The following is a 27721-nucleotide window of genomic DNA, read 5'->3' as shown; positions in this document are numbered from 1 at the left end:
GCAAATCCATCTGAGCAGCAGCTCTACATCAACACACACGCACGTGAAGCTGCTCCATGATCTGCACATTTACCTGGATCCTCATTCTCGCAGGTGCTCCTGCAGAGAGAAGATAAAAGATGCTCAAAGAGCAGAGAATAATAAAGGAAGATGAAGCATGCTAACGTACAGATGAGCGGATGAAGGTCCGTCCAGTTGAGGACGACGCTGGTTGGAATTATCCTTCAAAATGGGCACCTCCACCAGGCAGCGAGGCTCCACCAGGCAGCGGGTAGACAGAGAGAAGCGCTCAAACTCTGATGGGGAGATCAGGTAGAAGCCTGTGGGTAGAGACTGCGTTAGAACGTTTGATTCAGTTTGGTTTTGTAAAAGTTTGCCTCCTAGGTTTACCCTGGCCGTGCTTTGTAAAGACGCAGGAGGCAATGCCACTAACGTCCTCGCGCCGAATGCAGGGGTGCTGGACCTGCATTTTGATGTGTGGGACGGATATGGCGTGCACGTCCCCCTGGTTGGTCAGAACCAGCAGCCCGCTTTCACCATAGTCTTCTGTGCGATTGCTTCCAAACCAAGCGACGCCCACCTTCCTCACCCTGGAGCCATCTATCGCAGTCAGCTTCAACTTTGTCTTGGCACTCACCTTTGGCAGAGTAAAAACCTAAAGAAAAACAAGACGCTTTAGCACGACCAGACTCCCATCACACGTGTGAAGGCAAGGACAGGAATTACAATAGTCTTTAAATAGTTTTGATGTACTATACCATTGCAGAGTTCACAGAGCTGGAGTACTTTTATATAAAACAGAAGAACAGATTTACAAACTCGGCCCTCCTGTTCCTGTGTGAGGGGCTGACTCTGGAGCAAATTAAGAGACAGCACCACAAGGTAAAAGTATCTGTAGTAGTTTATTCAGTAAAGTTAACCCTTTGGAGCCAGCCAAAGCTGTAAGTGCAGGTGTGAGCCACACAGGTGGTCTTATCTATGTTCTCTGTTCTTCATTGAGACCAGTTTAGAGGGTGTGTGCTTGCAAACCTTGAACTGTTCTTCGGAAACCACCAACAGGTGGTGTGAGCCGTGCATGTCTGGCGAGCGAGCGAGGTCATGGGCAACTTCTAGAGGCTCCGGAAGAGGAGTACCGTGCCCGTCTAGAACTACCACACCAACCACCGGGGCTCGATGCATCAGCTGGATCTCCTTAGCTGGAGAAAAAAACAGATAAATCAATAGAAAACAGGATCGTGAACGTGAGCCTGAGGGAGTCAGAGTCTGCACCTCACCTGGCTGAGCAGTGATTAGCTCCTCGCCTCTGTGTTCCATGGTAGGAAGGTGAAGAATGTAAGCGAACACACAGCCTCCATTAGTGCCCGCCCAGAGAGAGGGAGTGTTATGTGTACCTGTCAGGACATAAGAGGTGGTCGTACATTAAAAAGACACAAAACAAGCATCCATGCACACTGCTGAAAGGTCACTCACTGTCCGTTAGGAAGGTGTCCGCAAAGTACAGTACGCGCACAAGTCCAGTGAAGGAGTCGTCTGAGGAGCGCGCCTCAATTTTTCTTTGTACCGGAGCCAGCTCCATTTCAGCCAGCTCGGCTTCCAGGCGGGCGTTGGCCTCTTGCAACTGTTTGGAGTCAACACAAAGATCAGGCTCCTCAGGTTCAAAGCTCTGACAACAGGTTGTTGCCCACAAGCTGTACCTTAGCAGAGCTGTTGACATGATGCTTCCTGAGAGACACTCTGCTACGCCTGATCCTCCTGAAGGACTGCCGCAAAGACTTCTTGATGCTCTTCACTCTGGACAGCGGTCCCTCCATGGCCAGCTGGTCGCTGGGATTCAGAGTACATCTGCAATTTGTAGAGCCAATGAAGTCTTTTAGAGACCCACTCCATGGGTGTTTTAGGTGTTTGTAACATGTTCTTGTGGCATTTTTCTAATGGAGGACATGTATAAAGAAAATTGAGCTCAAAATTACATTTCTGAATACTTCTTTATTTGAAGTAGTTGAATATGCAGACGGAAAAAGTGCAGTTTGAAAAAGAGCTTATTTGTGCCGTAGAAAGTACACTGGGCAGGCCACAGGCTCCCTGCTCCGCATCATTCTGATGTATGCACTTGTAGACAAATAGATCCATGACCGTCTTTGTTTTCCTTGTCTGAGCTGGGATCTGGCTCAAAACTGTACGGCTGGATAGTTCCAATACTGCTCAGCATTTTTGTCGCAGTAGTAATATTGGGTTAGGGGTGTGAGGGGCTTAACTACTGCCGCTCTACAGAAACTATTTCTTAGAAAACGACACAGGCTTTTTGATTTGGCCATAAAAACAGCATAATCATAATTAGTAGACCCCTGGGAATACTTTTTTAGTGGAATTTTAATCATCAGCCATGGGGATTATAGAAGCCATAAATATAACAGCGCATTCACCTCTTCATATAAACCTTTGACCTAAATGTATGCAAGCATTCAAATTGACATGATGAAATTTAGCTCCTGTGCTAACTCTGGCATATTTATGTTAAAGCAGCTGCTGAAACATTGTTTAATATGCATTGTCCTAATTCAAATAAAAATAAAAAAAAGCATTCAAATTGTTATTTGAATGCTGAAACCTGAATGTTTCAAAACAACAACTCAGACTTTTCAGATTTCATACACGAGAACTTTATAAACCCAGAACGTAAAAACAATCAAAGCTAGTGTGAGACAAATTTGTAACAGCCTGTAATGCTTCACCATATTTCATTTCGGATGTTTGCACATGATCTTTACAGTTCCTTTGTTCCTTACTTGACCAGGACGTTCTTTTTCTGTTGGTAATCGAAAAGACCAAAGCCATGGCTGGTGCCAAAAGCCACCAGCTTCCACTCCGAGTGCAGAATGAGGGCAGTGACCACAGCAGGAGGCTGACACTGCACCAGGGTGAAGGGCTGGAAGCCCGGGGGAAACTGCACCGGGTCCTCACGAACATCCAGCTGAGTGTGACCCTTTTAAGAAAAAGGTGTTCTAGCTCCTTCTCGGACTCAGGTAGGTTTACGTTGTATGAGATCTTTACCTTCCAGCGAAAGCCCTCTTGACCCTGCAGCAAATCTACAACCTGAGCCTCCACCGTTTGCTCTGCAGCTTCATCATTCAGCTCCAGAACCATGATCTGCAACAAAAGACCATTAATCTCACTTCAGGGCCATCCTCCTAATCATTATTCATGTGAATCCACAACTGTGACCTCAGTTATGGATGTTGGTTTCTCAGATCAGTCGTGCAGGTTTTCAACTGTTACTGGTCTTGTCACACAGAAACTTCCAAAGATAATTGTTAGAAGGCGTTGTCTCCACCCTGAAGTGGCTGCGAACTTCAACTCACATTTGGAACACAACCAACCAAATACTCTACTAAGTTCATCTGTTGATTCATCTGTCCAAAATTTCAATAACAAACTTAGAGTTTTGCCTTGATTGATGCTACAAAGCTTCTGAAAGTGATTTCCCAATTTAAAACTAAAACCTGTTCTCTTGATCCTCTCCTCACCTCACTTTTTAAGTCAGTGTGTTCGTCCTGTGAGGAGGAGCTCGTGAATATCGTTAACTACTCTCTCCAGACTGGGATCTTCCCCACGTCCTTAAAGACTGCTATGGTGAGATCCACCCTGAAGAAGAGCGGTTTAGATGTTTCAAATCTAGTCAATTACTGACCAGTGTCAAACCTGCCATTTTTAAGTAAAATGCTAGGAAAACTCGTTTTTATTCAGCTAAATGATTTTAATAATAAAAATAATATTTGATGAAAATTTCAGTCTGGTTTTAGACCACATCACTCCACAGAAACGGCGCTGGTTAAGGTTAGGAATGATCCCAGGTCCAACACTGACAGAAAGAAAACATCAGTTTTAGTATTGCTGGACCTGAGTGCAGCCTTCGACACAGTTGATTACTCAGTTCTTTTAAACAGACTCCATGACGTGGTTGGAAACACTGGAACAGTTCTCAGATTTTAATGTCAGAGTAAATGATGTGTCATCTGGGAGGCACGGACTGACATGTGATGTGCCACAAGGTTCATTCCTTGGCCCTACACTTTTTAACCTTTATTATATGCTTTCGCTTGGAAATGTCATCATGAGATATCGCATAAACATTCATAGTTGTGCTGATGGCAACCAGTTATATGTGGCTGTGTCTCCTGATGACCTGGGACCCATTGATTATCTTTTAAGTTGTGTTTTAGATATTGAAACATGGATTGGAGAGAACTATTAAAGCTCAATCAAGACAAAAGAGACATTTTAATTGTTGGTCCTGAGGCTGAGAGAGAAAGGGTCCAATCCTACTTATCAACTTTTATCTGAATGTGTGCAGTAAAGTCAGAATCCTCTGTGTGGTTTTAAATGCAGATCTTACCTCTGAAGCACACACAAACCAATTTACAAAGACTGCCTTTTATCATCTTAGAAATATTGCCTGAGTGAGACCCTCTCTGTCCAAAGCCAGTGCTGAAATATTAATCCATGCTTTTATAACAACTAGAATAGATTTTTGAAATGCTCTTCTTTTTGGTATTAATAAAAATACTATCAATCAGCTGCAGCTAGTACAAAACTCGGCTGCACGCCTTCTAACTAGAACCAAAAAGAAGGAGAGCATCGTACCGATTTTGAAATCTTTGCACTGGCTCCCAGTCAGCTTTAGGATAAATTTAAAGGTTCTTCTATTAGTTTGCAAAGGTTTGACTGGCACTGGCCACGTATTTTTATTAGATCTAATTTAGGTTTATGAATCTCCCAGAGCCCTCATTTGCAGGTGGAGGTCTGCTGGTGGTCCCAAAGGTCAGAACCCACAAGAAGGCCTCATTTCAGCACTGTAGGCCTCGCCTGTGGAACAGCCTGCATGAGGACGCAAGGGCTTTATCCACTGTGGAGGGTTTCATCATATCATTTGTATCATATCGTCTCTGATTTTATGATTTTATGTTAAGCACTTTGGATGCTTCTGCTTAAAAAGTGCTATACAAATAATAAACTGTTTTTAAGAAAAAAGGCATCTTTTTTAGCAAAGTTTTTACTTGTCCACATTTGATTTCATAAAACCTTATTAACAATTAATTCGATTTATTTTGATTGTACTGGTGGGATGTGTATGTGTTGTTTTTTTAAATGTGTTTTTATATATTTATTTTATTAATAGTATTAGTAGTAGTAGTAGTAGTAGTAGTAGTAGTAGTAGTAGTAGTAGTAGTAGTATTTTTACTGTTTACTATTTTTTTATTTTACATATATCTATTTTATTATGGGAAGCACTTTAAGATGCTCAAGCAGGAAAAGTGCTATACAAAAAAAGTTGAATTGAATTGAAGTGAATAGTGAAGGCTGCAGTACAAAGTTCTGCAGCGCTGCATGTTGCAGTCACCTGTCCCGCGGTGCCAGCTACAGTCAGATAACCACTGTATTTACACAGGTGGATCTTTTGAATGCCGAGCCTTGGGTCATCGCTGTACGGGTCAAAACAGCCCACCTGGAAAGAGAAGGGAAGTTAATGCAGGAATTGAGCAGAACCAGCTTAGCAGGAAAAAAACTCTGCTGGAGGTTCCAATGACCAATATAAGCATCATGATCGTGAATTACAAAGTCTCAATACTTCCCAACTGATGGATTTATAGATATATTGAGAATGAACAAAATATTCTGATTCAAACTCGACAGTGAGCAAGCACACACAGCTGAGATTCACAATTTCACTCAGTGCAAGAAAAACTAGGGGAATGACAAACAAGCCGAAATCCACAGAGATCTACAGGTACAAGAATGGGACCGACATTGGCTCAGAGAACTCTGGAAACCCCAAACCAAATCTGAGCAGAAGACTCCCCCTCCTCCCTACTTTACGCTGAAGGACCTATGTCATTTAAATTCTTTAAACGTTCAGAGTAAAGTATATCCATATATTTGCTAATATTGGCACACTAAAGAACTAAAGAACTTTGGGACACTACAGAACAATTTTTTAATGAAACAAGTTATTTTTGTGAGCTAATTTTCCAACCAGGAAGTAGGATAGCTCAATCTCGGAGGCACCGCCTTTCGCTCCTTGTGGGTGCCCCCCCGTTTCCTAGAACCTGCCTAGACCCGGCCTCAGTAGTGTGTCTGCGTTTCGCCCATGAAAACAAAGAACATCCACACTTTTGCAAAGATGGATGTCCATGTGCATATTGTGCATATAAAACAGATCATTTTCCCAGCAGAGAAAGTGGGTGTGTGTTAGTCAGGGGGCGGGGCTGGCAGCATAGACTTTTTCTGGAAGGGAGCTGTTCCCCAATTTGTTAAGTTACTCATTATCGTGGATTGCAAGGGGCAGGGGCTCAGAGAGCAGGGTTTTAGAGGAATGCTCAGAGATGCGTGAATGGATCAAAATTCCATTTTGGGGTTGTTTTTTGTGATGAATTAACATAATAATACCTTTTATACTAATGAGCCAACTCAAACAAAAGTATAAACCCGTGAGTGTCACACTGCTCAAACTGGAAAAACATCATTGTTGCAGAAAATGTATCACTCAAGTATAACCAAAACAACTTCAAAGCATCTACATAACACATTTAACCACAGCTAATATTTTAAAACCACAAGAATTCCTCTCTGGTGACAGACAGGAGATTAGATTGTGAAGACAAAACAAAAATTCAGACCAGGAATTTCAGAATTTTCAGAGCCTTATTTTACCAACATTTCATTTAAGGTTGTGTAGGACCTTTAGGCTACTCTACTAGGTGAGAGCTGGACTCACCTTCCTGAAGGGAGGCCACTCTCCCTCTGTGCTGTGGTTCATGTTGTCGTTGGGGTCAGCGTCGGTATGGAATACTGCGGCTGTGCTCAGCTTGTAAACAGGCGACAAGCAGACTCCCGACGCATCCCAGAACCGCACCGTACCGTCCTCGTGTCTGCATGAAGGAGCAACGTAGAGAGGTTACAGAGAGATGAATAGGCGCGGCGGCGCAGGCAGACGCGGCGGCGCAGGCAGACGCAGCAGCGCAGGCACACACCCTGTGAGCAGCAAGTCCCTCTGTGGAGGATCTGGTGCAAGGTTCTGACCTCCTCTGATGGGCCACAGCTAAAAAAGAATTGGAATGAACAGTGAGAGCACAGATCTGCACAGTAATGTGTGGATACTCAACATCCATATGAACAGCAGTGATTAGTAGAGACCATGGAGGATCTTGGTAGATCATCTTGAAATGATTTTTTTATGGTTTGCTTGATATCTATCCATCATGTACCTTCTTGGAGTAGTGTGTGCTCTGCAGTGCTCCAGCAGCGCTGATCCGTTCCCACAGTTTGAGAGGTATAGCAGAAACATGGTGGGAGCAGGTGATGGCTGAGCTGTGCAGAGGAACTAGGTATGGGGTCTGAACCACGGGCCAGCCTTCAGCCTGCAGGTCGATCACAACTAGCTCCTCCTCCACCAGAACCACCAGAGCACTTGGGTCTCCTGCAGGAGATCAGAGCTAAACTTCAGTAGGAGCAAGGGGAGCACAAGAGGAGAACTGAAGCTCCCAAAAATCCCCCAAAAGTCAGGATTTGCTGTTTTTAGTTTTTGTCTCTCCTGTTCTCTCTGAGGCCGATGCCCTGTTTTTTGTGTACGTTGTTTGTGGACGTGTGTGTGTGCAGGTTAACTGCCTGCCTTTGTGATGTGGCCCCTCTCTGATGACGAAGAAGTCTATGATCCTAGAGGTGAAATCCAGAGCCACGTGACTTTTCCCGTGGATCACCGTGATGCAGTGTCTGTCTCCGTAGCTGGCTCTGGGCATGCCCCCACTGAATAGCAGGAACGGTGGCCTGTTCATAAAAACATACACAAAATAGTGAACAGTGGTTTAAAGAAGAACACACGGTGTGCACTAAGCAGAGACCAGTTGGTGAAGAATTCAAACGAACCCCTCTGCAGTAGGGAGCTGCATGATCTTGGAAATGGCCTTACAGGGAAAGGTTCCTGCAGACACAGAGCAGACACTTAGCTATGGAAAAACCAACACGTGGAGGTGCTGAGGCTCCTCCTCCTCCTCACCGTATGGGGTGTCTGACTTCTCTTCGTTCCCGTCCGTCTCACCCACCGTCCAGCGACAGTAGCTTCCATCAGTGTGGGAACTGAGAATGCATCCTCCATCCTCTGTCCACCACACACTCTCCAGGGCCTGAAAATAAAGAAGAGGAGCTTCATTGCTCTGCATAAATCCTTTCAGCTGCATCCTCAGAATCATACCCATGGAGGAGGGGCACCTTACCTGTGAGGGGCAAATGCATTGTAGTAGACTGTGCTTCTTCAGGTCCCAGACCACTAATACCCCTCGGCCGTAGCCGATCACCACCTGATTTGCGTCTGCTGGATTCTCCTGCAAGGCCTCTACGTGTTCCAGGTTTCGGCGCCCAATGTAGTTATCTGGGACTCTAAGGGAGGGGAATCAAACAATTATAAAAGTCATTAAAGAAAATAGAAGCCGTTTGAAGACAAAAACCTGGACTCTGTGATGGTTTAAAGAGGTTTTAGAGCTTTAAACAAAAAATTGTTTCTGACGGAAACTGTTCTTTGTAAGTTTTCTTACTTTAAAATTAAATTTAAAAAAATTAAAAATTAAATTAAATTTAAATATTGGGGGTGCAAGGTTGTGTTTTCAAAATGTTTGCCTTACAGCAAGAAACTCCTAGATTAAATGGGCGGCAGTTTAGCCTCAGGCGGTAGAGCAAGTTGTCCAACAACTGAATGGTTGGTGGATTGATCCCCGCTCTCCCCAGCCAGCTGTCCCCCCCCCCGAGCGCGGCCATTCTGCAGCTCACCGCTTCCCCCAGGTCAAAATGTGGAGAAGAATTTCCCCATTGTGGGATAAATAAAGTATCAATTATTATTGTTATTAAATCCCAGCTGGATCCCTTCTCCCAGAGTGTGGTTTTTCTCCAGGCAATTTGTCTATTAGAAATAAAAGTGTGTATGTTTTTATATAGCCTTGCAATGAGTTGGTAAATTCCTCCTTCACCTTGTGACCCTGTAAATGTTGATGTGGAATAGATGGATGGATCTCTATGTTTTAACTCAAACTGCGTAATCAGAAAGGTTCCCACAGAGTCTCTTTAAATCATTTGACATCCATCTGTCCAGAACCAGAGCTTGCTTGACAGCAGAATACGATCAAAAGAGCAGAGTTAAGCTTCACCTGCTGGTAACCTGCTCCAGGCTGATGTTCCTCTCCTCCAGCTCCCTGAAGCCTGGGACTTCCACTACGAACACATGTCCTCCTTCAGTTCCCAGCAGCAGCAGCTCCCCGGAGGAATGGGCCAGAACCGCAGTGATCCGGGTCACACTGGGCAGGGCTCTGAGGGCCACAGAACACTGGGTGAGCCTAAACCTTTCAGACAAAGAAGCGTTTACGTTTGTGTGTCAGTTTTACCCTGGAGGTCCAGTTAGAACAAACCGGCCAATCTCTAGCAGCTCTGACACGCCTTTGTGGCCCTTGAGGGTCCACATGTGGAGACTGTTGTCGTCCAGAAGAGTGACCAACTCCACCTGCAGAACAGCAAGGAGAAATGAGAGTTGCTGCACCAACATCTGCAGGAGCTGAACATTTGCTGACTTTACCTGGTGAGGCAAGAAGTGCACTTGTGTGACAGCAGCATTCTCATCATGCAGACCCATAAACTCTACTCCAGGAGCTCCATATCTGACCTCCAGTTAAGAATATGATGAATCACACAGACCGGAGAACATCTACCAGAGTTTTAGTGTGGAAACAGAAAACCTGGAGAAGTGAAGCTCTCAAAGAAACAAAAGTTTAATCCACAAAAGAGTGGATGGAATACTGTAAATGAAAGACTTGCTCCTTCACCTACTCTCAGCAGGTTTTTGTGCCATGAAGGTGCTGAACACCTGCAGCAGGTAATCCTCACTCAAGGATACAGTTTGATGGCTCCAGAGCGAGTCCCGATGGCCAGCAGCTGCAGGGAAGAGCTGTGACCCAAAGCACTGGGCTGGTGGGGGAAGCCATGCTCCACAGTCTGCAGGGAACACAGAACCCATGAGGCTCAGAGCTGCAGGAGAACAGGGTGCATCCTACATGTTTCACACACACACTGAACTCACCAACTAACAGAAAACCTCTGTCCTAACCGTCATACAGGTAAGACAAAAATCTTCAACATTCAAAACATCAAAGGTTCTACAGAAAATGTGTCATGTTCACAGATAGACCCAGGAGTTTATCATATTCTTAGATTTAAGCTGTGGTGTTCACATATAAAATTGTGATGTTCACACTGGCTGAGACCTTCCTGTCTCTGCACCTGTTCAGGTGAGGCATGTCTTTTGTTCAGGACTTGCCTTGCTGAACTGGAAGAGCTCCTGTTTGATCCGGTCTCTCTGGGAGTCGGGAGTCCTTCTGAATCTCTTCATGGTGTCTCGACACCAGCATGGAGTCTGCAGGTGGCCACCGCACGCTGTGGAGGTCATCACCATTCACATCAATACTGTCGGCATCATCAGCATTGTTCAGGTCATTGTGAAAATCACTGTCACTGCACTTTGATGCCTCTTCTTCCAGAACCCACACATTGACACTCTGTAGCTTGTGCACACAGGTATCAGCATGTTATTCATCAATGGTTTGCAAGGTCACAAACCTAGAAGCTTTGACAGTTCTATTGTTTAAGTCCCAACAGAAGAGCTTTAGTCAAATCTTAGAATCCACCTGTTGAAGTGCCGTACCAACAGAACCCATCAATGCCTGAAGAGTCCGCCGCATAGAAAGTTTCTATGAACACTAGGCTAACATGGTTGTGTCCTCCAGAAAAAGGTCAGTGAGGACACAGAAAGTAGCATCTGCCTCTAATGAGCAGCTGATGAAAACCTGACTCAGAAGGATCTTGCTCCATTTATGGAATGAAAAGGTGATGAGATCTAGGACAGGAAAAGCTCATTTGTGCTTCTTTGAAGCAGTCTTGAGTGTCCACATGAAGCTTCCTGAACCATCCTGGCAATTTGGGGGTCTACACTCTGCAACTTTTCAACAATAGTGAATAAAGAAGATGCATCTATGAATGGTTTGGGCCAAAAACTGAACAACTACAATACTACAACTCAACCTAAAAAACATGAAGACTGAAAGCATGAAGTCAAAGATTTAAGAGCTGAATCATAAAATGTTTCAAGAGTGAAGAACTTGTCATTTTTTGGCAGTGCTGCTTTATAGCAGAACCTATGTAATCCAAAAATTGACGTTTTTTAGTGCATCTTCTTGTGGTTGTTTTAAAAAACGTTTCTGCACATTTGAAATTTGATATTTGACAAACTTTCCGTTTTCATGTTGGGGTTGTAGTGCAGGAACAAAATTCATTCCTTATCCAAAAGGCTTTGTAGCTGAAGACTGTTGCTGGATATTTACATACCCTTATAAAACTTATAAAAACAGCAGTTAGTGGACCAATTCATGGCATTGTTTAATTGGTTTGTTTGATTAAGATTAAAGACAGCAAAATTTACCAATGTTCATGAGAAAACACAAATGCATTTTATAACGATATCCTGCACTCTCAAATGTTCTACAGTTTCAATACTTTTACAAAACTCTAATATTATCAAAAATGTATCAACTGCATTGTTCTGCGCAGTCATTGGACCAAAAATAAAAATAAAGCTTTCCATACTTATATGAAGTTGTGCCACTGTTTTTCTTATAAATTGCATTGTTAATTGTACTTTTATAGATTGGATTGTAAAGAAATCTTCCAAAGAAGTATCTTGTGAGACATCTAGAGGATATCTTCTGGCAAGTGCTCCATCTCAAAGATTTGCAGAGGCCTTCACACTCAAAACCTTCACCTCAAAGATCTTGGCAGAATCCAGCGACCATCAGATTCAGTAATTGCTATCCTGTTGTCAGCAGAATGTCACTTAAGGCGTGAATCATATTGCAGATCTACACACATCACTGGTGCAAAAGCAGAAAACCACATCAACAGTACACCGAGCTAATTATTTTCAAGAGGCCTATTTAAAATTAATTTTTGAAGATACTAAAGATATATTTGATATGTATGTAATGCAAAAATAAGATATTAAAGTTGTAGTTTTTATTACTTATTTGTATTAAAGTAGAATTTAACAAGGTGTTGCTTACCAAATTTTATTGGAATGTGAGGTACAAGGAGTTTGTTTTTCATTGTACAGCACTAAGAGGCTCTATAGGAAAAGGGCTTTGTTAGTTACTTTACTTTGTCAAGTTCGTCAGCCATTCATGCTATTGAACTTCATCAATCTTCCTCCTTTCTGGGCTTGGGTGACAAGCATTTACAAGCTATGTTACATAGATTCTGGCACCTGCGCGGGCACATCCCTGTGTATACCAGCAAATAGGCAAAAACCAATCCATGGATGAATTAAAAGCTCAAGAAGTTGATTTTGCGTCACCCTTGTGCTATCTTAGGAACTTTACCATTGGGAGTGGTCCCCAACCTTTTTGTCACCGCGGACCGGTACAACGCAAGGCACATTTACCGCGGACCGGTGTGTGTGTGTGTGTGTGTGGGGGGGGGGGGTTGAGGTGCAACGCAAAGTGTGTATCACGTGATGTTTGGTGTCGCAACTTTGACGTGCGTTAAGTGTGACGGATGTAACAGAGAGAATCCGGTCACTGTTCAAAATAAAATGTTTTTTCCGAAAAAAACAATAAAATGGAAATTATTTTTTCTTGCTGTGCGTCCCGGTGCCAAAATTTCCCGTGGCCCGGCCCGGTGGTTGGGGACCACTGATCTAGACCGGTGTTTTTCAACCTTTTTTAAGCCAAGGCGCACTTTAACCTTGACAAAAATCCCGCAGCACACCAGCGTCCTAAAATTAAAAAAGAAGAAACTCTACAGTCTTTATTGATGTACAGTCCCTCCACAATCTCACATGCATTTTTGTGATAATTGTGGCAGAAAACTCTGGAAGCTGTAGCTTTTCTTTCTAAAAAAAAAAAAGTAATAAAAGTTAAGTTAGTTTTCAGTAATAATTTTCAACTAAATTATTTGACCCTGGTAGTTTTTCCCTTTAGTTTATAAACATCCAATTTAATGTATCCTCACAAGAACCAAATATATTCTAAATAGGGATTTATTTATCTGTGTATTTTTTTAATGTTAGTGCAAAGGCAACTCTAACTTTTGAACAATTGCATGATCACAATATGTTTGATAAATTTTACACAAAAAGACTAATATATATATATATATATATATATATATATATATATATATATATATATATATATATATATATATATATATATAATCAGTGACGTGCGGTGAGGTTAATGGCTGGTGAGGCACTGACGTCAACGGTCAGATTTACAAACACATGAACCATACTGAGTTACTTATTCACCATTTAATTGACAACAGTTAACGTGTTTTGTTTAAAATATCATTTCAGCGTGTTTTTTTTTCTTTTTTTTTTTCAAATACAAACTGCAGCATAGAAAAAAGCACAAACGTTACTGTCATCTTACCTTTACTTGTAAATAAAGTCCATATGCCGCTCCTGAAGAAAATGACTTGCCGCATGCTATCACTTATTCTATTGTTTTTTGGCGTCATAATCTCAGGGCTCACCGGCGCCCCCTAACATGAGGCACGAGAATGTCTGGCCTCACCCAGCGGCTTTTTTACCGGCGTTTAGCGCTCAGCACAAGAAACACGTCCCTCACATACAGTTATTTATAAAAACAAACACTGTACATCATATACATCTGCTAAATTATGTAAACTCAGCTCATATAGTACAAGTGATTGAACCGACATACAGAGAGACAGCAGTACCGTCTGACTGCATAGGTATTGCGCAATCCAAGGTGAGGCTCAGCGGGCTGATGCCTCATCGCACGTCACTTCTTAGTATCTGAATGGCAAATGCGGAAATTCAGCGATTTTGAAAAGAAAAAACACCCAAAAATGGTACATTTAATTGGAAAATGACTGCAAAGCACAAATTACTGATTAAATGTAATAATTGAATTAATTTTTTCTCTTTTCTTCCCATAATGACAGGTGAGGCTGTCTAGTTAGCTGAATGATCTCAGTAATTTAATTTTATTGAATTTTTCAATTATTTAATTTAATTAAGTAAATAAAGTAACTAAAAAGTAAATGTAACTTTGCAACAGTAACAAAAAGCAAAACCTCAAGGCAGTCAGAGCAAAAAAGTAAATAAAACTTCTTAACTATTGATTATGAACAAATGTGAAATAGCAGTGATTAGACGCAGCCTGAAAACTTCTTAACTAGTGTTAACTACTACCACTGCAGTGCTCTCTTCAAAAAGTCTGAAACAGACTAGAGCAGATTTAAGTTTGATATGGTCTATTTTCAGTAATTGAAAAAGTGTATAAATAAGTGCTAGATGTCACCAGAATGCACCATATTAAAATTTTCCTGGGGGGCATGCCCCCGGACCCCCCTAAAGTTGCAAGCACCTGCGGAGCGGCGGGTCCCGCTGTGCGCGATGTCGGGCCAGTAACTCTCAGTCAGGGCCAGTAACTTTCAAAAGCTACTGGCCCTGTGGGCCAGTGCAAATTTCTGGGCTATGTCAACCCCTGACAGAGCTGATCACCTGGAGATGGTAAATGTTTTTAGATCAATGTAAATAGTAGGGCTGCACGATATGAGGAAAACTTGCGATATGCGATATTGGTGATTAATATCGCGATAACGATATAATTTGCGGTATATAAACAAATAGCCAAACAACCAAAAACATAATTTCCATTTCACTCCAACAGTATAAAAATTATACTCCAAATGACCCTTGTCAACATAGGAGGCAAACATCAAACATAAAAGGGCTCATCTGATTGATCAAAAATGTAAACGGGTCCTTCCGATTGGTTAAATGCATAAAGGGATTAATTTCATTTGTTCACCATTTCAGGCTGCCATCAGTTTGTTTTTGCACATTTGAGGTAACCCATTTATTGTGATTTTTGCCGTCTTTTGCGGTATGCATATTGCACAGCTTGATGTCGCGATAACGATAAATTTGCGGTATATTGTGCAGGCCTAGTAAATAGGTAATTTCCCACAGGACACTGGTTGAAAAACACTGATCTAGACCCCACAAGCCCCCTTTTTTCTTTAATGATTTGTGATCTTCACTTGTGTCCATGGATTACATGAAATCCTCGTCACCTTTATCATGGTAGGGATAACATGTCAATGTATGGATCGGGTCATTTGGACCCCATAGGATCGCACAAGGGGTAATAAAAGCCCTTCAAAAGAAAAAAAAGTGCCATTTTTTGGACAGTTTCTGCAGAGTGGCAGGATTTCATTAGAAATTTGCCTCAGAGTTGGGCCGCTGACACAGAGCATTCCGTTCCTGATTCACAACAATTTTATTTAAGAAAACTCAAACAACATTTTATGCCAAATTTTTAATATATGTCCTTTATCATCAAAAAAATTCCACAAAAACATGTTAAAAACACCAAAAACACAATTTTCAGAATGAGTCTTGTATATGTATAAAAAGAACAATCGTGTATATACAATTTTAAAAAGGGACAAAATAAGTTATTTAAGTCATAGGTTTTGATTATAAGTGATTTAAGTGTTGTCCCTCATTTTTCTATTCCAAAACGGTATTCTTATATCTTTAACTTTTTAAAACTGTTTGTTTCACAAGTTGGATCTTTACTTATGACATTATATAAAATTGTACAAAATATTGAACTTTCAAAGAAAGGACTTCTAAAAATCAAGTTTTTCTTGGCCAAAACCTTTGACCCCACACACCCGACCTTCAACCATCAAATAGGCTCTTATTTAGAGTGGAGGAGCACAGTCCCAAGCGGAGGAGTGGCGGCACCGCCTGGAGAGGCACATCAGTCAGGATATTAGGCTAGAGCCAGAGATCTTGCTCCGTGCCAAACAAGACTTCATGAAAATCGACAGTGCTGCAGACCTAGAACTGATTAAGGACAAGAGTGTGAACACTGAAGAATAAATAACACGGGAACTTTAGAAGGGAAAAAGGTTGTTGGTATACTACTGTTAAAAAGAAGGAAAATGTTTTTTTCTACTTTTTAAGTACTTTTAAGTTGCTTCAACAAAAAAAACGGTATGTTTTTTTTTTTTGGGTGGGTGGGTGGGGTCCCCCACCCCACCCACCCACCCAAAAAAAACATTGCTTTCTGGGGGGGGGGGGCCCAGAAAGCAATGTGACTGCTTTCGGTGAGACTGAATCCAGATACTAAACGGATTTTGTCTCATTGATTTATGTTGTCAGACTTTCAGAAGAACCTGTCTCTGCTAAAACACTGCAGTGTTTGTCCTGCAGTGAGCTCATCCTCCCCCAGATAAGTATATTTACAAGCTTTGTTGACTCTTCAGAACCGGGCGCTCTGCTGTCCCACATGAAAATCATGGACAGAACAGCCCATGCCGTTATCCTTTACTACACGCTATGGTGATGTCAACATTTCCTGCATATTCACGCACCATCAGAAGTGGTTGTGATGGGTTTTGGGGGGGGGGGGGGGGGGGTCATTTGGCAAAACAATGCAGGGAACGTGTCTGAACAGGAAGAGAAGAAAAAAAAATAGTTTTAGCCTTAGGAGCAGCGGGACGACAGGAATCCCCTGGCATTCGAAACATTCAATCCTGCTCTCCTGCAGACGGCATGAGACGTAACTGCACAACAACACAGGTGACCTCACAGTGGTCACCCGCTCATCCCCACAACTGGAGATGTATGGGATATTTTAAACACATCCCATAATTGACAGGCTGAGCCCAGAAACCTGGACCGGTTAAGTCCTCTCCAGTTCAGGCTGAAAAGAACAGTGAAGAGTGTGCCCTGATGCCCCCTTCCCTTTTTTTCCATCCATCAGAAGACTGATGTTGTCAACTGTGGGTGTGGCTGAGAGGAAGTGCCCCTCTGTTCACTCCTGCTTCCTGTAATCAGAGCCAGGACGAGCCTGAAGCAGAAAGTTTATCTGCCGTCACTTCCCGGCAAGGTTGGTAGCAGTTTTGCAAGTGCTAACCTGCTACCAACAAGACGCGTCAGTCAGAGGCAGGAGCCAGTACTGCTTCGTGATGCCAGGATCGTGCTTGAACCAGCAAATCTGAAATCTTCCAGCAGGACTGGCCAATGGTCAGAGGAGGACCTCTCTCTCCTCTCCCCTCATTTCTGATGACGTGTCTCTAGGCAGCTGATATTTCCAGGAAAACCTCTAAATGGATGTTATAGAAGCCTTAATGTAGGTTTTCTGAAGGACTGTCACCTTCAAGCTTCAGGTTACCTAAACTCAGGTTTTTAAATTAGCCTGTTCAGAATGGTTCAAACATGTTAGGACACCTCCAATTTTTCCATCTATCCAGCTTTCCTCTTAATCCTCCATGGTTTCTTCCATCTGTCCATCCTCCCTCTTAACTATCCATTTTGCATCCATTCTATGGCCTATTGGTCATCCAACTTCCATCATTCCCATCCATCAATCCATCCTCCATCCATTCATCACCCCTTGGTTATCAATCTATTTTATCCTCTTGTCCATCCTCCTTCTTTTGATCCTGGTCTTCTAGGAAGTCACTGATATGTTTTTATTATTAATACCAGCATATTATTATTCCAAAAAAAGACCTTTTTTACTGAAATAACAATAGAAACGTGAAAACTAGTTACAATTCCCTAATAAAGAATAATAATTCCAACAATAATCTCAATAGGTCTGCTTTGGGCCCCCCTACTTATACTTGCCTGGGACTCATGATGACTCACCTTATTGAAGGGGTTTAGGTAGCTTTTGTTAGCCTGAATGACCCAAAGGATTTGATTAGACTCTCACCCACCATGGGGGTCAGGGGCTTTTTTGATTGCTCGACATGATTTTTGTTCCTCACTGGACCAGTATTGTTGGAAAACAGCATTAACCCTTTAAAGATGTTCAGGGAGAAAGCTGAAGTGAAATCAAACGTTCAAGCCAACTTGCCCTTTCAAAAGCCAGGAATATTGGTGCACAAGACCATGTTACAAGAGACAGTAAACTTGAATCTCATCTGCTGCTGAAGATTATACAATTCCATTGCATCATACGATGCAGAGTTGGTTTTGAGCTGGATCTTTCCAGGTAAAGAAGAAATCAGGTGTGGGGAAAAAGCCCTACTGTATCCATGCAGTCAAACGGAAACACTTAAGACCCTTCAGTAAGAGTTCCTTGAACTCTGTGTTTGTCTGAAGCTGACCTGTTTCAGCTTTTCAACATTTCTCTTAAAAAGAGAGAAAAGCAGCTGAAATCATTAAGCAACACATTTTCCAACAACAACCGGACTCTGAAAATTTCAGCCTCAACAGGACAAACTAATCAATACTCTAAAACCAAAGAAGTCACCCAAACTCCAAGGATTTGGGGAGAAAAAACTACAAAATGCTATAGTTCAACTTTTGAATGCAAACGAAAGATTGTCTTCATTTGAATGACCAGATCAGTTTATTGACCATTGATCATGTTGTCAAAATCATTAAAATGACTAATGGAATAAGATTTCGTTTTGCCATTAATTACAACTTAAAAGGGCCTATACCATACTATGCTTAAGCCTTTTATAGTAAAAAATATCCATGTATTTGATAATATTACATTTGGCTAGGGCTGGCCAAAAAAACGATAAATATATCGCGATACAACTTTTTCCTGGTAGTAGGAGTCTATCGCAATAGATTTTTCGATGGGTCCCACATTAACACTCGCCAGTTGCGAGAATTCTATCCTCTTCAGCGAGTAAAAGTTAGAGGGTTAGTCGCCACATGGCGAGTAAATGTTTGTATAATCTTAGTCATGTTAATTTGCTCTCTTTTAGTGAATTTATTTTGTTCTCTCCTCCTCTACTATCTGCACGTGATTGAAACAAACACACGCGAGATGCTACCCACCCTGCTGTCACGTCGCCTGCGTGTAGCATTCAGTTTTGAGTGATGAAACAGCAGAACATGCAGCTATTTTTAACAGTATCCAGTCAGAACTGGAGGATAAATCTGCTTCACATACAGCAGCAATAAACAGATGAATAAAAAGTGTCCATTTGGAGACATCACTGTTATTAGAGGCTAATGCTATGATGCTAAGCTAACAAGCTGTTTCACAGTCTGTCATCTAATTGTGAAGAAGAAACGAAAGTCTGACAGTATTTTCACAGACCGGCCTTTAAGACGTGGCGGATAAATACAATAGTATTAATTCATAGGACATCCATAAAAAAACAGTATTTTATTAATAGAACAACAAAATTTAATTTTAGCAGTGTCTTTGCAGCATTACATTGCCGTGTTGCACCAAAGACTGTGACCTGTCAGATGTCTTGAATCCTCCCACCCCCCTTAACTTGTGGGAGCTGAAGCTTTAATGCAAATGCTATTAAATAATAATCTGAAACATACAGTTTTCAGAATGTTTTTATTTATTTATTTAATATAAAATATAATCACCTGGAAGCAGAATTAGGAAATTGTCATAAATTTGTCCTTGTTTTCTCAAAATGACAAAGACGTGTTTATATAATTTATAAATGACTTATGCAATTTAATTTTTCTAAAAAAAAAGAAAAAGAAAAAAAAATTGAAAAAAAATTCAAAAAGTACAATGTAAGGTATTTCTGTGTCAAATAGTGTTATAATTTGGCCGGTAAAAAAATGTTTGGCAGGTAGATTTTTTTTTTTTAATCTACAAGCCAACTTGGCCGGGGACTCAAAAACTGATTTTTTTGGCCGTGTGGAGGTATTTTAATTTTTACAATCCGACAAAAAACAGGGTATAGAGCACTGCAAATTGTGAAGAAGGCTGTTCCTTCTAAAACTTGAAATACCACCAATCTTTTATCACCTGAAGCAGAGCCACCAAGCACGCTCAATCTCAGACTGAAAAAAACGGTGATGCAGCAGCAAGAGTCTAAATTACGAGAATTTTTTTTTGAGAATGTTTTAAATTCCTAGATTAGGATCAGGATAGTGACAAAAATGTTTGTCAATTTTTATGTTTGTTCTGTAAAACTTGAAAACATTTGAATTTATTTGTAGAATTAATGTGTTTTTAAATGTAACTAATCAAGCAGTTTAATGGTATTTAGTCATCTTCCCTTTTGAAACATGAAAATCTTTGCTATAATTTTCCAGTTTAGTTTGTAATAGAAATGCCTTTTCTTCGGTGCATCTGTTATGTTTAAAGTATGATAGGAAATAAAAATTTGAATCTAAAAAACCTGCTGATTATACATTCCTCTTATGAGCCACAGTGCGTTTGAATTTGACGAAATATTTGATTTATACCATGATTTATATCGATATTGCCTGATATGAAAAATTCTATATCATGATATAAAAAATTCTGTATCGCCCAGCCCTACCTTTGGCTCTCAAAATCTTTTATTAAATATTATTTCACCCCTTATGGGTGCCGCGCATTTCATGACGTCAACCTAGAGGCGGCCTCTGTGCGTCTGTGTCTCTCTCATGAAAACAAACATCCAAACTTTTGCAAAGATGAATGTGCATATTGTGCATTTAAAAGCGTTTTATAGCGTAGATCACCGCTAGCTCAGCTGAGAAAGTGGGTGTGTGTGTTAGCCTGGGGGCGGAGCTGTTCACTTTTCTACATCAGCACATGAGAGGCGCTCATTTTTGTTTGCTTGGGAGGGGCTGGTACTCAGAGCCCAGGTTTTTCGAAAAATACTCAGAAATGTGTGAATGGATCAAAATACTGCTTTAGGGTTCCTTTTCATGAGGAAAAAACATAAGGTTTGTAGAGAGTAGGTTTCTGTGAAAGAGTCCCTCCCCCTGACTCAAAGGAGACAGTTAAAGTTGATTCATTAGAAAATAATTACTATAAATATGTTATTTTTGAGATCTGTGAGGCATAGCCTCACCTAGATGATCAAGTATCTCCTCAACCTTTTCTTCAGAGGTAGACTATGATGGAGGTAATCATTCTTGTTAATGTCTCCCTACATTAAAAAGAAAAAAAAAACTGCATGTAGGTTCATTTTTCAAATCTTGTCAGCAGTGGAAACTGAATTTCAGCGTTGGTAGATTACAGCTAGCAGATACTCTTTGGTCCAGCAGGGAACAGCTCTTCATGCTAACATGGTGAAAATGAACCCAACTGCATGTTCAGGCTCATCAGATTCTGCCTAAATTCAGGTTCCAACAAAGACAACTTCAAGACATTCCACAAAAAAACGCTCACTGACTTTTGTGAAACTGCAAAAACAAAGCGTTAGTAAAACTGACTGATCTTGATGGATGCACTCTAAAAAGAGTATTTTGGCTTTAGCTGGAAAGATAACTTTTGTTACATTAAAATTTTGCTTTGGTGATGATAAATCATCTTTTTAGTTCAATCAATTTAAAAACAACAGTTATCAGACAGTTATTTTACTTTCATTCAAATTAATTCAGTTAAGTAGGTGTAGCGTCGGTGTGAAGCCGTCAATGCGTCATGACGTCATAACAACAAGGATGTACTTGGAAAAGGGGCCCTGATCATTAGCTACTGCATACCCCTGCTGCTATCAGGAGTAATGACATTCACATCAACTGTGAGTTACAATCCTAATAGTTTTGATAAAAAAAAGTTAACTTTGGTTCTGTAAAACATGAATTCCTTTGATGTTTTTTATTTTTTCCTGAAACTTCACTATTAGAATATAGGATATATATTGAAATCTATGATTAGGCTTCATGCCAGATTTGGCAGCACAAGGAATTGTAAGATACCATTACCTTTGCCTGTCTGGGCAGATTGGGGTTTACGTGTGGGTTTTGACTATGTCTTTTATTGTCTTGCTGTTTTACTGCGTTTTGCCCCGTTATTTTATTCTGTTGTTTATTCTTTCTGCACCATGAGTGAGAGGGAGGAGAGGATGATGACTAATCCTTTTGTGATTTATAATGCGAGGTCCAAAAATTAAGCCAGAGAGTTCACGATGACTGAACTTTCAGCCCTTTTAGTACAAGATATTACTGGGTCCTTTATATCAATGATCTGGGGGGCCTAGTCCTTGACATATGTAATTTCGATAAATACATGATGCGCAAAGGTGTTCAGTGTGGACAGACAATTGATTTATTAAATTACAAGTTAATTTTAAATTTAAGTAACTTGAGTAACTAAAATAAAAGATTAAGGTTAAGTGGCCAACAGACAGATTTGACAAAATGAAAATGTAATCACCCAAAATAAATACAACTTTTTTTGTTAAAGTTACATTTTTCTGATTTAGACAAAAGAAAAACTAAAACCTTCAACACATTCACTTTTTCCTAGTTAAAACTTAACTTAATAACATGAATATAATGTTGGTCTTTTTTATGTAAACTTTATCAAGCATGCTGCATTTTTTTTTGTTCAACAAACTTTAGAAGCCCACACCAGTCACTGAAAAGATGTGGACATTATTAAAGGTGCAGTTTTTGCAGAGTTAAATGTTCAAGATTTTGTTATTTTCTTCAGAGAGCTGGTAAAGTGTAAAAGGCCACTTTCATGCAGGAACGGAGTTTATAAGAAGATGTGTTGAAAGCCATGAACACCATTATAAGGTAAAATTTTATGATACATGATGCAGTGTCACTTTTAATAATTGTAAAGGTGATTTTTGTTTTTCTAGTTTTGTTCAGGAAGAAGTTGCCATTTTGTATGACTTACAATGTTAAGTAAAGTCCAGTGGAGTTTAGAAACAAAGGATTTGTATGTTTGTGTCAGTGTGGGGGGGGGGCTCGAAAATATTCTAATCTTCAGAAAGGGGGGCCCTGCAGAAAAAGTTTGGGAACCACTGTCTTAACCCTATTGAGCATGCATTTCACGTGTTAAAGACTAAACTTCAGACAGAAAAGCCCACAAACAACCAGCAACTGAAAGCCGCTGCAGTAAAGGCCTGGCAGAGCATTCAGGAGAAAACCCAGCATCTGGTGATGTCCATGAGTTCAAGACTTCAGGCTGTCATTGCCAACAAAGGGTCTTCAACCAAATATTAGTAATGAACAGTTTGTTTTCAGTTATTTCATTTGTCCAATTACTTACGATCCCATGAAATAAAGGGATTTTGTTTAAAAAAATGCTTTCGTTTTTCACATTTTTATGCAATCTTTTTGTTCAACCCATGGAATAAAAGCTGAAAGTCTGCACTTCAATGGCATCTGAGTTGTTTTATTTAAAATTAACTGTGGTAATGTACAGAAACTAAATTAGAAATAATGTGTCTGTGTCCAAATATTTATGGTTCTGACTGTATATAAATAAATAAATCCCTTTCAGAAAGAACGCGTTAGTCTTATTTTATTTATTTTGGTGGTAACATAACTAATTTAGCTAAACTACTAATAAAAAAACTATCAACTTTAATTGCAACTTTTAGGTAAAACAGCTGCAACTTCAAGATTTTTGTTGCCTCAACTATTACAAAAAATGTACACAAGATTGTGGGGCGACTGTACATCATAACAGACTACAGCTTTTCTTTTTCACTTGTTTGATTGCTGCTGTGCCTTGTAATTTTTGTTAAAGGGAAAAGTATACATTGACTCAAAAAGTTAAAAAAAAAAAATACTGCTTTAGAGTCCCCCACATTGGCACATAAAACTGTTACTCTGTTGGTGGACGCGATCCTCTTCTGGTGTTTTAAAATAACACCTTCAATTTCATTGGCATTCTGGTATCCAAAAGTTTAACTCCTTCAGAAGAATCCTGATAATATGAACAGGTGAACAGAAAAAGCTTAAAAGCATTTAGGATTAATTTTATAACAATTTACTATTTATAGCTTGATATTTCCAAAGTATTTTAGGCAGTTTCTTGTAGTATTTGCGGCACACTAGTATTTCTCGTATTTTTACGCTCATTTGTGTTCTACCACTTACACTTCTGTATCAACTTGTTCTATTTTTATTATTATCATCATCATCATCATTATTTAAACTAACAAATTTCCAGCTGGCCTGCATGCTGGAAAAAAATATTCCTATTGAGGAACAGGTTAATGAAGCTTTAGAGACAAAGGTCTCATCGGACGGGTGTGTTCGGGATCACACATGCACACCTGTTTGATGGCATCAATTGTGGCCATCAATAACCCTGCTTGTTTCCAACAGTTCGCGTTTGAAACGTAGAACAAAATTTACGCCGTCTTGTGTGTGCTTTTTTTTTTTGCCACATACAGGCGTAGAAAACGGCTATAACTTGTCTATGGCCGACGGAGATTATCAGTTACCTGCAATGGACTAGTGGTTTAAGCAACTTAACCTTTTTCTCATGCTGGAATTGTGAGTTCAACTCCAGGCTTTACACACCCATTTCTTTGCGTTTGTTATCCTTTTCTTTTGCTGACGACTTTTAGCAACAGTTTTATTTTGATTGTAGTTAGTTTCTTGTAGCTCTTCCTCATCTTTTTGGTTTTTTACAAGTATGCATTACATTAATAAACTATAAATATTGGAGACAATAAAGAAATCTCTTTTTGTAGTCATCAAATTACCAAACCAACATGCTGTTACAACAGAAACGCTTGATTCCCATTTAAACATTGAAAGAAAAAAAAGACTTCAAGGATGAACACATCTTTGGTAATAAGTCTATGTACAGCAACATGTGTTAAGTCGCCCTTGTTAGGAGACAGACAAAGTCAGTTTCTCAGTGCTCACAGGTGGTGTAGTGCAGTGTTTTTCAACCAGTGTGCCGCGGCACACTAGTGTGCCGTGGGAGATGGTCAAGTGTGCCGTGGGAAATTGCCCTCATTAACTGATTTAACAACATTTTCCATCTCCAGGATTTCAGTTCTTTGTTCATCCCTACATGATAAAACACTAAGAACTTGGGAATATGAAAGATCGTAAAATACTTTTTTCTTTGTGTTTATTTGATTCTATTAAATACATTTTCATAAGAATGACTGTACCACGATTTAGCCGCAGCTTCAGCTGCGTTAGGAAAAGTTCCGCCCCTTTAACTGTCTCCACCAATCATTCTTGGGATCTTAATCACATGTCATCAGTCTGACCAATCAGAAGTGGTTAAAGTCACCTTTTCCTTGTTCTGAATTCTGCTGAAAAAGTCGCTCAGTTCTAAGAAAAATACCAGCCAAAGCTCGTCTTTAGCGGTGTAGCTTTCCACAGAATCCGGTGTCAGACCGAGGAACAAGTGAACAAGACAATGAAGCTCAGAGACGCTAGTCTCTCTGCGTTCGGCGGATAATTGAACTACATCTCCCATGATGCATTGGGGTAAAGCGACACTGAGCGTCTGGGCGCACGACTCTCTCCTCTTAACGTCCTGAAACCACAACGACCACAAATCAAACAGTTTTTAAATCGTTTGACTTAACTTTTATTACATCTTAAAAATACAGCTGCAGCTTCCAGCTTTTTCTGCCACAATTATCACAAAAATGCACTGAGATTATGGAGGGACTGTAGATCTATACAGACCGAATTTCTCCTTTTTTTTTTTTTTTGAACGCCGGAGTGCCGCGGGATTTTTGTCAAGGTTGAAGTGTGCCGTGGCTCAGAAAAGGTTGAAAAACACTGGTGTAGTGGAATAATGACGTGCTTGCAATGCTTTTCTTGGAATTACCTGGGTTTGAATCCAGCGGTCGCATTGATACTTTTGAATACATGGTTAAATTTCATTAGGCAAACAAAACGTGATTTTAAATTCATATTAATATCTTCTTAAGAACAACTACAATGAAACCAAGAGTTTACTGATCAAGAAAAGTCTCAACAAAAAAGAAGAAGAGCAACAACAAAAACGAACTATGATCAAAATAATACTGTTGATAAAAGTCACCCAAAGAAAAAGAAACACGATGAGAAAAAAGTATATGGTTCTGCTGCTTAAACCACCAGGCTATCACAGACAACTGATGGTCACCGTTGGCCTAAGCCAATTTATTCAAACATTACAGCTTGTGAAACAACACAAGACGGCATAAATTACGTACTAGTACTACGTTTAAACGGGCGTAGAAATCGGCGATTTTTTTAAGGCCAAAATGGTGTCCTTATACCACTTTTCTTTGGGATTTTTATAACTTGTTTCGCTTGCCATATTGTCTTTGTAAAGTTCTTCAGACTCGTGGAGGTCCTGCAGGTTTGGGTTCAGAACCGGACCGTCAACTCTCCGAGGCTGCAAACCCCCCCAGATGGTTGACTCTGAACCTCGAGGACACGCCTGCAGCGGACACACCTTTCCGCAGACACAGTTCCGTGTTTTACGCAAGCAGCCGGAACATGAACTCACCTTTCCCCGCAGGTGAGACGTCACATCGCCAAGAGGGCCGCACACCCACTCTTCATGTCGGGTTTGCCGAGCGCGGTAGTGTCCCCCTGCCGAGTAAATGTGGTCGGAAACTACGAACTGCGAACCGAGCTAAAAGCCGAACTGTGAGAACAAGGAGAGCCGAACCGGTTGATGATCAAATCACAGAAGAAAACTGGAGGCTAAACTTCAGAAATCAGTTCACAACACAACAAACTAGCCAAACCTCACTCCTCGGGTTTCTCTCTTGTATCCAAATTGATTTAATTTGGTAAACAGAATCTACCATAACACGGGACCGAGGTTGGTTCTGGTTCTTTTGTTCGGAACCAGGACCCTGTGCCGCGTCGCGAAGGCTCTACCGATTTTATACATTAGGCAGTCCGCCCCGAACCCTCCATCTCGGCGGTACCAAGAAGACCCGAGAACGCCCAATACGTGGCCGTGACGGACCATTATAACTTAAGGATGACAGCACCGATATGATACACCTGCGGGATCAGCACTGCGGAATCCCTCTGGGCCCTCCCCCGACCCACCTGGTGCACCGCGGCAGTTGGTCCGCCGCTGTGAAAGAGACAGCCGCTGGTTCCAGTCCGAATCCCAGTGGTCCGGGACTTCTGTTCTTATACAGGGTTACAATTAAAGTGTCCAACTGCTGAGTCTGAACAGCGCTTTGCTGGTCCGGAACCTTCGCGCGTGTGGACAGTTTAAAACTCCGGCCAGGTTTGTCCGTTCCTCAGCGGCGGAAGGTTCGCTGCTTCCTGCTTAGATCTACTTCACTTCCCTGTTGACTCCGCCCCCTGAGGCATTCACTATCCTCCTGGAAATAGCAGCTTCGATGGATGCTCTGCTGATTTTCTTCTCCAAGACTGAAAAACAAAAACTTAAATTGTATCTTTTGTGACGACAGTAATATTAAATTTCTTTGTATTTTTCTGACATGAAAAACACTATTTTTAGCTAGAAAAAAGACTGAATAATAAAGGAGAACTGAAAGGTCTGATCTTCTGAAGCTGGAGGGGATATAACTGCATTCTGGGGAACATCTTTTTCCAGTAGCTTTGTCTGCATTCAGAATCCTGCATCTCTTCATGTGTCAGTTAACTTGATTACCTTTTCTTCTTGGTCAATCTATATTTCTGTCACAGCAGTCAATGATGCCCACATTTTAATTTAGGCTGAAATACAAGTAAGTGAATGTTCTGATCTGTGGTTGTACTTCAGAAGGTTTTTCATGACGATAAGCGGTTTGATTTAGACAGGTCTGCTGACAGTGTTCGGACTAATAGAAATAATAAAATACTAAAATGTAAGCAGGTAAAGTCTTCCTGTGAAACTGCTGTCAGTGCTGCTGTTAAGCCATAGACATGTTGAAATAGACATAGATATCTCCCAAATTGGATTCAACACAGATA

At 40.8% G+C, this 27721-nt stretch overlaps 1 protein-coding gene across 6 annotated transcripts in view; it reads right to left on the bottom strand.

The window, feature by feature from the left end:
- llgl2 (LLGL scribble cell polarity complex component 2) overlaps nt 1-27137 on the bottom strand; it is a 31642-nt gene extending 4505 nt beyond the window's left edge. For 2 of the 6 annotated variants that reach the window (XM_023949407.2, XM_023949408.2), the window contains exons 1-23: nt 26843-27137; nt 10352-10467; nt 9932-10029; nt 9614-9695; nt 9426-9541; nt 9192-9350; nt 8268-8430; nt 8051-8177; nt 7921-7975; nt 7667-7821; nt 7263-7474; nt 7029-7096; nt 6773-6926; nt 5399-5503; nt 3052-3147; nt 2787-2983; nt 1695-1842; nt 1471-1618; nt 1275-1391; nt 1030-1196; nt 391-655; nt 170-320; nt 74-99 (exon numbers count right to left, since the gene is read on the bottom strand). In XM_023949407.2, the coding sequence (XP_023805175.1) occupies nt 74-99; nt 170-320; nt 391-655; nt 1030-1196; nt 1275-1391; nt 1471-1618; nt 1695-1842; nt 2787-2983; nt 3052-3147; nt 5399-5503; nt 6773-6926; nt 7029-7096; nt 7263-7474; nt 7667-7821; nt 7921-7975; nt 8051-8177; nt 8268-8430; nt 9192-9350; nt 9426-9541; nt 9614-9695; nt 9932-10029; nt 10352-10423 (2881 nt within the window). In that variant the 5' untranslated portion in view covers nt 10424-10467; nt 26843-27137. Of the gene's footprint in view, nt 1-43; nt 100-169; nt 321-390; nt 656-1029; nt 1197-1274; nt 1392-1470; nt 1619-1694; nt 1843-2786; nt 2984-3051; nt 3148-5398; nt 5504-6772; nt 6927-7028; nt 7097-7262; nt 7475-7666; nt 7822-7920; nt 7976-8050; nt 8178-8267; nt 8431-9191; nt 9351-9425; nt 9542-9613; nt 9696-9931; nt 10030-10351; nt 10468-26285 lie in introns of all 6 variants that reach the window. The other 4 variants (XM_078937755.1, XM_078937757.1, XM_023949404.2 and 1 more) reach the window with 3 other exon arrangements.
- Between the last annotated feature and the right edge of the window lie 584 nt (nt 27138-27721).

The sequence above is a fragment of the Oryzias latipes genome, chromosome 19, assembly GCF_053564925.1.
Source record: "Oryzias latipes strain Hd-rR chromosome 19, Olatipes_Hd-rR_3.1".
In the NCBI taxonomy this organism is placed as follows: Eukaryota; Metazoa; Chordata; class Actinopteri; order Beloniformes; family Adrianichthyidae; genus Oryzias; species Oryzias latipes.
Note: the sequence above shows the minus strand (reverse complement) of the source record. Positions and strands in the feature narration are given on the sequence as shown.